The sequence below is a fragment of the Ictalurus furcatus genome, chromosome 17, assembly GCF_023375685.1.
Source record: "Ictalurus furcatus strain D&B chromosome 17, Billie_1.0, whole genome shotgun sequence".
Classification (NCBI taxonomy): Eukaryota; Metazoa; Chordata; class Actinopteri; order Siluriformes; family Ictaluridae; genus Ictalurus; species Ictalurus furcatus.
In genome coordinates this window covers 19,982,926-19,995,838 of record NC_071271.1, presented here as the reverse complement: position 1 = coordinate 19,995,838, position 12,913 = coordinate 19,982,926, and the positions used below count along the sequence as shown (strand labels likewise).

The 12,913-nt window shown below is 38.4% G+C and overlaps 1 protein-coding gene across 1 annotated transcript in view; it reads left to right on the top strand.

Annotated features, from left to right (window-relative positions):
- LOC128621754 (calsyntenin-2-like) overlaps positions 1-12,913 on the top strand; it is a 66,965-nt gene that overhangs the window by 31,508 nt on the left and 22,544 nt on the right. The window contains exon 3 of the mRNA XM_053647716.1: positions 4,793-4,955. Coding sequence (XP_053503691.1) covers positions 4,793-4,955 — 163 coding nt within the window. The remainder of the gene's footprint in view (positions 1-4,792; positions 4,956-12,913) is intronic.

The following is a 12,913-nucleotide window of genomic DNA, read 5'->3' as shown; positions in this document are numbered from 1 at the left end:
ATGCAAATCAATTTATAACATTTTTGATGTGCGTTTTTCTGGATTTTTTTGTTGTTATTCTGTCTCTCACTGTTCAAATAAATCTACCATTAAAGTTATAGACTGATCATTTCTTTGTCAGTGGGTAAACATACAAAATCAGCAGGGGATCAAATACTTTTTTCCCTCACTGTATGTAAATGCACAAATGTGGAGGGGCTTCATCTGTCTGCACCTGAGTCAACAAAGAAAGAAAGAGAAAAAAGTGCCAACACAGAAACCAGGAAACGGGGGGGCTGTTCAGTGTTCTTCAGAGGCATTCCCAATCACAGGATCTGAATCCAACAGAGCACCTTTGGGATGTGGTAGTATGGGAGATTCGCAGCATGAAAGTACACCTGAAAAATCTGCAGGAACTGTGTGATGCAATCATATCAGCATGGACCACAATTTCAAAGGAATTTTTAATTCCTTGTGGAATCCATATCACGAAGAATTGAAGCTGTTTTGAGAGCAAAGGGAGGCCCTACCCTGGATTAGTATGGGGCTCCTAATAAAATGTTCAGTGAGTGTATGATGGGTATTAAAAATGTAGTCTTAACATAAATTCCTTGCTTCTAAAGGTTAGCAATGAACATGACTGAACAGTGACAACAGTTTACCATTTAATGCTTAGTTTATGGCTATAAATTCAACTCGTAAATTTGTTCTCATGTTTTGTTTCATACTGATGCTTCATGTTATCATTTTTAACTAGTGTCATGGAATCTGAACAGATGGCATATTTGTTTTGAACTTGAAGCAGAGATTACATTCATACTTCTCTGTCCAGTCATCTTTACACATTTGGTTTTTGTTGTCACTTTATTAGTCAGACCAGAGAAGGTAAATAAAATGAAATCTGAAATGAGCTGCTGAGATATTGTGGTCCACCCATTCACAAACCCCTGATCTTAACCTCTGGGGCTGGGGATTCGAATCCCACATCCACCCTGTGTGGACTGAGCTTGCATGTTCTCCCCATACTTTGAAGGCTTCCTCCTGGTACTCCGGTTTCCTCCCCAGTCCAAAGACGGGCTGTAGGATAATTAGCATTTCCAAATTGTCTGTAGTGTGTGAATGTGTGTTTGATTGTGACTTGCGATGGGTTGGCACCCTGTCCAGGGTGTCCCCCGCCTTGTGCCCCGAGTTCCCTAGGACAGACTCCAGGCTCTCCCGCGACCCTGTGTAGGATAAGCGGTATGGAAAATGGATGGATGAGTATGCACACTTCACAGGGAAGGGCATACAAGTTGAAGACCTCAGTTAGTGCGTGGTTTGTATGTTTCTATACAGTTGATCATTTTATTCCGACTGCCATCGCCATTGTAAACAAGTGGCATGACCTCAAAATGTTTTTTCATACAAGAAATCAAATTACATTTAAAAGCAATTTAAAAGTGACATCGTAGAGGACTGGGCTGAGCTGGCTGTGGCTGTGTTTAACCTTTAGTGGCAGCACAGGTCATATCAACGTCTGGTAGGTCTGTGTATACGCGTCCCCCTGTCTTATGTAGAAATGCTAACGGAATAACTAAAGAGTCAGCTTGCAAATATTTGCAGTGACTGATTAAGGAGGTAAGGTAAAGCCATAGACACATATTGATTCCTTCCTATTTAACTTTTACCTGAAAGGGAGAATTAGTAGATTGCATTTGGTTGTATTTATCAGCTTGATGTTTGGGGTTATATCATGCAGGCGTTGAGGGTCCATCCCACAATATGTTCAGGAAGTGTAAAACACAGTTGCTTGGTTACTTGTGAGATTTCGTATTAAATGTCTGTAGGCATACTGTAGAAATGAAAAAGATACTGACCTTTTTTTGCCTTTGTCCCTTTTTTTTTCTTTTACCTCCAACAAATATTCTACATCTCAGTCCATGCTACATCAGGGGTTCTCAACCTTTTATGGTAGGTGATCCCATTTTACCTGCCCAAATTTATGCCCCATTTAAATTTTTTAGGCCTACTACATTAAAAACTCATTGCATTACTGTAAAATAGTGCACAATCCACATCTACATCTTTTTAGGCAACATTCTTTCCCTCTTCTTTAATCAAAATACATTCTGTTTATTTTGCATGCCCCTTGAAAAGAGACTCCTTTATAGATATTGTACTCATGGAAATACCATCCATCCATCCATCTTCTAGACCACTTATCCTTCCTTCAGGGTCACGGGGAACCTGGAGCCTATCCCAGGGAGCATCGGGCACAAGGCAGGGTACACCCTGGACAGGGTGCCAATCCATCGCAGGGCACAATCACATACACATTCACACACCCATTCATACACTACGGACACTTTGGACACGCCAATCAGCCTACCATGCGGAAACCGGAGTACCCGGAGGAAACCCCCATAACACGGGCAGAACATGCAAACTCCACACACAGGGCAGCGCCGGGAATCGAACCCCCAACCACCGTGCGTGGAAATAATTTTTTTATGCTGTGTATCAAACACACAACCATAGGCCATTCGTTCGTTCACCGGTTCTATGAGAGTGCTGGGTGTGTGTGTGTCACACTCATTTCGAGCCCAACAAACAATCCATATTTCTATAACATAGGGACTCCAGTAGACTAAGGCTTAAGAAGCACTTCAGGATATTAATTCACACCCCTTTACTTTTACAGATGCTTAACCTCTGAGCCACCACTGCCCCAGTAAATAAGTTATCTAACATACCTAAGACTGTAATCAGTTAATTCTGGTTGTATTACAACAAACCAGACCATGCAGGTCTGTAACCTTTCTCAAGCTTAGCTTAGTCCCACCTGTTTATTCAGTAGCAGTATCTGCTATAGGCAACATAGGCAATTCACTAGAGTGGCAGCATGTGCATTGTGTACTTTAAGAAAAGAATTACGCCCCTACTGCCCCACCTCCATTTAATCGACGTGCTTCATCGATTGCATTCTACCACTCCACTTGTTATGATTATATGCAGTACAAGAGTGCAAGTAATCAGCAAAATGGTCACTAAAAGCATAGCATTCACTACAGACAAGCAGCTTCCACCTCACCACCCCAATGCCTCTTCATACATCCAGCCTGGTTTACAAAAAGACTGTTTGGGATTACTTTACAACGCTGTTTCATTAGTAGGCAGTTATACAGGGACTAAGCAGAGAGAAGCAGTGTGAAACTACTACTTAGTAATAGCCATACTTTAACACTTAAATCATTACTATTAGCTACCAAAGAATATTGATTAATTACTCAGCAATTAAGTCATTGGATTATTTTATTAAAACTGCATTCCCTGAAGTGTTTTATTCCTCGTATTCCATAGTAATTTGCCAACAATAACACCTCATAGTTTTATTCATTTATACTTTGTTTAATGTTATAGAACATCCATGAAACAAGTTCCTGTTATCACTTTTGTTATAACCGTAGGGACTATAAACGACTATAAACGTTCGATCAAAAGCCTAATTTTTTCCCCCAAAAAATAATCAGCTGGTCATGTTACCAAGAAATCGCAAATTCCTCCATTTTATAGAATTTCCTGTGTCAGAAAAGTTACAACTTTACCGTTACCTGACACTGGAGACTCCTTCTAAATACCAACTTCCAAATCTTATCACATATTAACAATTACAGAGCTGTTGTTTTTTTTTAAACAGTTTTTTTACGTGGAACATCCATCGTCACACGTGTCTGTGAATGAGTTGTTACTATAGAAACAGTAACATTAGAGTGAGGGCATTAATATAAACCTGCGACTTGATTACAGCCAGCACTACTGAGAGAGCTGCTGTTAGAAAACAATTAAAAGCGTTCTGACTAATTACTTTTGAGGATTCTACAGTGCTGTGGTGTAATAAAAGAATAATACTCTTGTAAATGGTTTATTTACTATGCATTAATCTTTATTTATAATGATCTGTATTACAACATATTTGGAGCTCTAATAATTGCATTAAAATGGCAAAAACATTTTAAAAAAAGAATGTAAGGGCTTCATGTGTGCTTTGCAGGTGTTAGGAGAGCTGCAAGCTGCAAAAGTAAGAGATCCAATCATGGTAGCTTTTTTCCTTTATTTCTATTTATTGATTTGGCCATAGCAAAGGCCAGGGATGTCATTATTTATTGATTTATTCTCACTTTTGTAATGATCAATTATTTTCTTTGTTGTATTTGTGACAGCTTCTTTTCTAAACCTGTGAAGCAAGTCGATTGGATTAACATTATACACAGTAGTAGTACACAGCAATATTTGTTAGGGGATAGATATTATCAGTGGTGGCATGTGGGGGATTTGCCTAGGGTGCTGTATAAGTCAGGGTTGCTTCAGAGGGCTTATTTATTACACTACTATCTCAGGAGTAACATCAGACTCCTAAAACCAAGGTTAGCACTTTAGTTCCATGTTGTAAGTCTTTAATTTTTCTTTTTTCCTGGAACACATATTCTGTCTTGGTTATCAGACACTGTCTCTGACCACCTGTTCTCGTACACCACACCTGACTGTATGTGTGTGAGTGTGTATGTGTGTGAAAGAGAGGTCTCTTGAACCTTTTCTGAGTTCCATAAACATCTTGCCTTGGACTGCAAAGCAGCTTTATTTGTGCAGGAAAACCCAAGATGCTGGAATCTTTCTGCTGCTTCTGATGTCTTCATGTTCAATTAAACCTGTTCTGTTTATTCATTTGTAACATATTCATTATTTTGATATTATTAATATTGGATAATATATTAATAAGGAATAACGTGTAAGATAGTTCCAGATTGTAATATATGCTCCTCTTTTCTTCTGTCAGATCTGTGATAAGGAGTGGCATTACTATGTCATTAACGTCGAGTTTCCTGTGGTGACGCTGTATGTGGATGGCGTGACCTACGACCCATATCTGGTGACGGATGACTGGCCAATCCACTCATCTCAGATCGATGTACAGCTCACTGTTGGAGCCTGCTGGCAAGGTCAGTAGGTGGAGTCATGGCTGAAATATGAATGTGGGTAAAATGGTGAAGCACGGATTAAATCGTTCATATTAGGTTTGTAAGCACTGTTGACCTTTTTCGGGTCGACATGCCTGTTTAAGAGGTGTACGTCTGATTCGGTCAGTACACTGAAATTGTTCAAAGGAGTCTTTCTGGTATTTTGACAAATTGCTGTGGCAAGGTTAAGTGCTCTTTGCAGTCAGTGTGTATAAGGTTTATCCTGACAGATATTGTGTTACTGCGTACTATATTATCTAATGGATCCAATTTTTAATATTCATGCATGAACAGATTGAGGCAATTTTTGACTTCATGGTCAATGTAGCTTGAATTTTTCAAGTGCTAGAGGTGATTCTGAAGATTGTGGAAGCCTAGGTCTGGTTACACTTATGCTCCCCCCCCCCCCCCCCCCCCCCCCACACACACACACCCCTCTTCCCCCTTCTCCTCCACTCTCTCCAGCATTTCTGCTGGAGTCTCCTAAAAATATGAATTTAATTCATTTAAAAAATATATGAACTTTCTCAAAATATTCACACGCTCAATGAATTACATTCACCGAGTGTGTTTTTCATCTTTCTTAAATGATCGATCTACAACATTATTAAAAGATAGAAGATCTTCCTGAAACATAATATGAGCGTTTGTAGTAGTAGATTCTGATAGGATATCTATCTACTGAACTTTTCTGGACTTTCTGGAATGAAACAAACCCGAAAAAACTGAAGTTAATCTAATAACAAATATGTTCACTTAAGTGACTATTGTTGGTTATAATCAACATTATCCAGATTTGGGAAAGACATTGTTGTTATTAAAGATTGTTAGCTAGCTTACTCAGTCACATTAGATAGAAGAATTGCCAGAAAGATCCTGAAGATGAACTTGAGTGTTGAAGATGTGCTTGAGGAACTGTAGGACCTCAGGGGTTAAATAAACTTATGTTTATAATTATGTGAGTGAAAAATGAATTTGTTTCCCAGTGTTTCCAGGGACATAGTAATAGGATTCAAGCCATTTCCAGTTCAAATCTAAATTCAGATACAGATCGTTACTTAGGCATCAGAACTAACTAGCCATTTAGGATAAGTGGTTTCACAAAGATGTCATGTGTAAGCCAAATTCATCCCCAACTTATTAAACAATTTTTACAACCCATAGACTCAAAATGATCACCTTTACTAATATTTCATCTTTATTCTCATCTTGTATATACTATTAAAAGCTGATTCAACAAGACAATTTGGGCATCTTCTTGCAAAATAACTAATTAGGTCAAGACAGCCTCGCTGATCCTGTAGCTGTTTCAAATATATTCAGGTTTCAAATATAAGTCTCGGTACTAATTGTTCATTCTTTTACTGATGATCCGTGACCAAAGATGCCTTGGTATATCGCAACAGGGAGTACCATGATAGACTTTTTGTTCGAACACAAGATCTGGAAAATAAATGAAGTGGCACACACGGATAAAGAGAAAATTCACTGTATGAAAATGCGTAGGACGTTAGAAGAAGGAAAGGAAGCGCAGGAATCACACTAAAGCTGAACAAACAAAATAAGCAATTTCTGCAACGCAAACAAGAAACAAATTAAAATAATAAAGCAAAGGGAAATTAAGTTGACAAACTGATTTCAGTTATGCAGGGGGAAAACAAACTATCATAACAAAAAACTTAATAGCTCATTACCCACATTGCACATATTCAGAAGAGCTGGTGATTCAAAATGATATTCAAAAGCAGCTTATCCCTAAAGGGCAGTGTATTTTAAGGCATGTTGCAGCACACATCAAAGTGGATTAGCACAGTAATAATGAAGTACAGTAAAATTAAACAAGCAATTACTTGCAACTAATACTAGCTACTTGCAGAGTAGTGCTCCCAGTAGCATTATGAATAGTCTGTTATATATTTGTGCCACTTGCATTAAGATGTCGTGTCTATGCCGGAATCACCGTCCAATAGCACTACGCGGCTAACAAATATGGCCACCAACTCATATGCGGTGTCCCAAATCGTCTACTTATACTATGCCCAAAAAAGTATGCACTCTCTTTGTGAAGAAAAAGTACATACTTGTGATTGTGTAGCAAAATATTACGCAAGTACGGGGATATACTAACACGTCATGTAACGGAAGAGAACGTTGTTGCCTAGTTACGCAGACTGTCACCGTAAACAATGTCGTCGTTGCATTTCAACTTATCTTCATTCATTTTTCCTTATATAATTTATATTATATAATTGAATTGACCATTCCTTTGATTTATTTTCATTGTTTGTTTTTTATTTATATTTAGTGCTTACTGTTTAAGTTTTTACACTTAAATACTGAAGACGCATCACCAACGTTACACTCATCCGCCATGTTTGAGGGTCGAATTCGGCGAAGCAGACCGTCAAAACCGACAAAACTCCTCCTCCTTCATGCAAGGATTTGTGATCAATATTAGTTGAAAAAAGTGTCCACAGATCCACACTTCGAAAATCTACTATAAGTAGTAGAGCATCTGGATAGACCTTTGGGATACTCATTTCAACATACAGCGATTTGGGACACACTAATAGTAATCTTAGATACTCTTTATGATGGATAGTAGGCAAATTGGGACGCAGCAATACACTCAATCAGAACGTTTACATGGACAACAATAATCCGATATTAACCTGATTAAGACGCTACTCTGAATAAGAAACTAGCATGTAAACAGCGATTTCTGATGACCTTAATCCGACTAAAGTCATACTCGAAGTAAACACAAATCGAATTAAGACATGTGGAGTATTCCTGTTTTAGTCGCATTATCGACGTGCATTATAGACATGTACACACCTTAAACACACTATTAACGTCGTGTGGGAGTTTTCACCACATTTTGCGACAGGACATGTTCACACACACACGGCAGTGCGCAACCGTTTAACGGCAAACAAGAGAGCACGGCTGCATCCGAAACCGCGTACTTACCTACTACAGTATATAGTAGGTGAAAAACATGTATCTCAGCCACTATATAGTAGGTAAGTACGTGGTTTGGGACGCAGCCCATGGCTTCCAGCAGTCGTCTATTTGCACGTCTAGCGTGATAAATAATTAACTGCACTTGAAGCTTTCGTAAAATTAAAAATGAAACACCCAAAACTGTATACTGTACCATAACGAAGACCAACTGTATGTTGATACGTGAAATTCTGGAGGGAACGTCGGACAGTGTGGCGTGACGTAATGACGTGTGCCCTTAATCTATCTATGTTCTCTAACACGTAAAACAGGAACATGAAAGGAATATTCTAAAAGTGACTCATGTAAACACCTTAATCACAATATTGTCTTATTCAGAATAAGGTCAATAATTAGATTACAACTGTCCATGTAAACGTAGTCCTTGTCATGTTCACACTCTCCTGACTACTGATCATACACACCTGGATTCAATTTCACTGCAACAGTATATAAGGACTCTCAGTGCACTGACCTAACGTGAAGTATACACTCTGTGTTCTGTACCAGTCATTACTGAGCAATCCATTGTACCATAGTCCATCTGTTTTGTTGTGTATTTTTTGTTTGTTTTTTATCATGTTCTGGTTTTCTCGTTTTTGCTCTTGTCTGTCCCAGTTTACGCTGTTTGTACACTGAATGAACAATTGAGTTTTGGCCAAAAGCGAATTATATTTCACCAAAACAACATGGAAACTTCTTTACTTTTAAACCTTGATTTGGCTGTCTTCTTTCAACGATCACATTTGGTAAGAACTTCATTATTTAGAATGCATTATTTCTCAATTTCAAAATTGCTTTAGATAAAATTGTCCACCAAATAAAATAAATATAAATGTTAAAGCCTTAGTCACACTTCCTGTTCACAGAGTTTTATTTTCTTGTCCCTTTCTGAGAATTTCCAACTAATTTAACAAAATTTACATTTGCTGAAACCCAGAACAGTCCTCATTAATCCTGCAAAAACTGTGTGTGTGTGTGTGTGTGTGTGTGTGTGTGTCTACAGATGTGTTTGTTCTGCTGTGATGGTGCTCCTTTGTCGTGTGGATTGTAGATAGGTGGCCCGAGGAGAAGATTATGGACCACTAATAAAGAAATGAGTGTAGAAACTAAAGCAGAACTAAGCCTCTTTAAACAGCCTTTGATGTTGCACACATACTCTCTCTCGGGCTTCTCATCTCTTTGTGTTGAAGAGAAAATGAGCATGTGTGTCATTGAGAGGGAATGAGAGTAGAGGAGCGAGTGAGTGGAGAAGGAATAAACCAATAAAAGTTCTCTCCAAAGCTGATTTAGAGAGCGAGAGAAACTTTCACCATGACGAATGTGATGAAATCAGAGCTGCACACTTTTGTGAAGGCACTGTAATCACTGGTGCTGCTTCCCCTATACTACAGTACACACACACACGCACACACACACACACACACATACATACATACATATGCATAGTCATTCCAGACACCAAGAAGTGAACACACACACACACACACACACACACACTTTGCTATTCATAGTACAGATCAAGATAGACACACACAAACGTCATCATTCACATTAACACATGTATAATAATTACAGAGGTCAGGATCCAGACACACACACACACACACACAGACACCATGTAGACTTGGACACACACACACGCGCACACACACACACACACGCATTAGTAATGCCAAAATGCAGACACACACACACACATTTTTTTTTACACAAATGCTCACACACATGCCCATCATGCAGACAAATGCATAGTTATAACAAAAGACCAATATGCACACACACACACACACACACACACACACACACACACACCATAGTATCCTTGTGAGGACCTTCCAGTTCTTCTAGTGGGGACCATCTAAATGTCCCCACAAGGTCAAAACTGAGAGTTTCTCCTATCCTTGGTATAGATATAAAAAACTAAACACACACACACACACACACATCTTATGTAAAATAAAATAAACAGGCTGCAACACACAGTAAATATATAGCTATTAGCTTATTATCTTTCACAGTGCTCTGATTGCTTAAGGGTCCTGACTTACTCCTACACACAATCACACAGTCCTCATCAGCTCCTTCAGCTTTAATTTGATCTGACTTTCCATGTCACTCACTGTTTCCTGCATGTCACTCACAACGTGTGCATTGTGTGTTAACCTTTTAATATACTAAAAAGAAATGGTTGAGCACAATATGTACCTAAAATGAAACAAATGTTTCCTTTCTTCCGTCTCTCAGGCACGATGTGTTTGGTGTCGGATACTTGCTTCTTTACTTTTGCTCTGGAGCTGTAAGGATAATGTAGCTAACATTAATATAAATCTAGCTCACCCAAAAACTTTAAACCACACCTAGTTCTTTGTAATCTTACTAAGACTTGTTCATGTCATTTAGGACACAGTGGGATTTCCTGTAAACAAAGCATTCTATATTATATTATACATTATACATAGCATTATGTAACGTAATAGGGAAGCCATCTTGGACAAACAAAATGATTTTTTAAATGAAATCTTTGTAATTTGGTATTATTACTTGCAATATGATCTAGTATTGTGCTACTATTTGGCTACTTGGTGGCTGGGTTTACACTAGTTTACCTTTTACAATGACCTTTTACATTTTGAAGGTGAAATTGTACCAAAAATTGTGCAGATTTTAAATTGGTTTGTTTTATGGATTTGTGGGGAAAACTTCAATGCGTATTTATTATTAAATTGCTGTTAAGTGGGCATCAGGTAAAACTATTCATGAAATTGTATAATTGTATATTGATGTACAGTTCCCTCCACTAATATTGGCACCCTTGGCAAATATGAGCAATGAAAGCTGGGAAAAATTGTCTTTATTGTTTAACCTTTTGATCTTTTGTTTAAGAAAAATCTACTCTCATGGATATCAAACAATTGTAAACAAAACAGGTTTATCAAAAAATATATTTGTCAAATATAGGTGTGCAACAATTATTGGCACCCTTTTAGTCAATGCTTTGTGCTACCTCCCTTTGCCAAGATAACAGCTCTGAGTCTTCTCCTATAATGCCTGAAGAGGTTGGTGAATACATGGTAAATGGTCTGCACTCATATAGCGCTTTTATCCAAAGCTCTTTACACTGCGTCTCATTCACCCACACACACAAGACACTAACTTGCCATCGGGAGCAACTTGGGGTTCAGTGTCTTGCACAAGGACACTTCGGTATGTGGAGTCACGTGGGCCGGGAATCGAACCGTGAACCCTACGATTAGTGGACAACCCACTCTACCAAAGGAGCCACAGCCACCCACATGAGGGCAATACATGGCAAGGGATCCGAGACCATTCCTCCATACAGAATCTTTCCAGATCCTTCACATTCTGAGGTCCATGCTGGTGGACTCGCCTCTTCAGTTCACCCCACAGGTTTTCTATGGGTTTCAAGTTAGGTGACTGGGATGGCCATGGCAGGACCTTGATTTTGTGGTCAGTAAACCATTTTTGTGTTGATTTTGATGTATGTTTTGGATCATTGTCCTGCTGGAAGATCCAACCACGGCCCATTTGAAGATTTCTGGCAGAGGCAGTTAGGTTTTCATTTAATATCTGTTGATATTTGATAGAGTCCAGGATGCCATGTATCCTAACAAAATGTCCAGGTCGTCTGGCAGAAAAACTGAAGATGCTTGAGTATGTTTTTGGATGAGAGTAGAGGCTTTTTTCTTGAAACCCTTCCAAACAACTTGTGGTGATGTAGGTGACTTCAGATTGTAGTTTTGGAGACTTTCTGACCCCAAGACGCAACTAACTTCTGCAGTTCTCCAGCTGTGATCCTTGGAGATTTTTTGGTCACTCGAACCATCCTCTTCACAGTGCGTTGAGACAATATACAGCTATATTCCTTGGTCTTACCCATTGTGATGAATGACTAAGGGAATTTGGCCTGTGTTACCTCATATTTTTACCCCTGTGAAACAGGACGTCATGGTTGAACAATTTCCTGTTCCTAGTCACCCAGGTGTACTAAAACAATGTAAAATATCAAATATATTTTTCTCATATAAATTCATAGGGGTGCTTATAATTGTTGCACACCTATATTTAACAAAGATATATATTTTATTTGGGGGGGATTTTTTTTTTGTTCTTTTTTTGCAATTGTTTGATGCCCATGAGAGCAAAGTATTTCTGAGAATTCTTTTGGCATGCCCTAATATTTTATTTTATTAACATCCTAGACCAACCTCCATTGGCCCCTCAATTGGTTCGTCGATTACAATTTCAGCTTACATTACATTTAAAGGAAGTATAAAGTTCATTTATGGGACAAAATTGGATTGTTTGCCCCACATACACCCTTTCCTGTCTAACTATGCCATCTAAAAAGTGAAAGAAGGAATATAGGATGTGTATTTATCTGTGGGATTCTATTTATTTATTTATTTATTTATTTATTTTGCCATAATGGCCTAATACTCTAATAAACATGATTGATTGACATGCATGTTTTCAACATTCCCAGCCTGCTTTGCATCTCCAGCAGAGTGAAAACACTAGCAGGAAATCCAGATTGTTCAACCCTACATGTACAGACATACCAAATGAAAGAGTTAGCACAGTATCCTACAGTCTTCAGGTTAGCTTTTGCTTGTGTGGTCATTCAGAATCAAAGAAAGCTTTAAAATATAGCTTTAATAAGAGCTGTGCTGGAAGATTATGTCAAATCAGCCATGTGGTCAGTAGGGGAAAGCTTTTGCAAGCTTTACACACAAATGGTCTCTGACTACTTTATATTAAAATAGGGAAATTTTGGAAAGGTGCATAAAAATATTCAAAAGTCACCATTTATTCTTACTTTGTACTGCATATTTTTTCCCCACACAACATTAACCTAATTAAAAAGCAATCATGGACTGCCTGGGACTAAAAGCATTAATAGGTGTAATGTT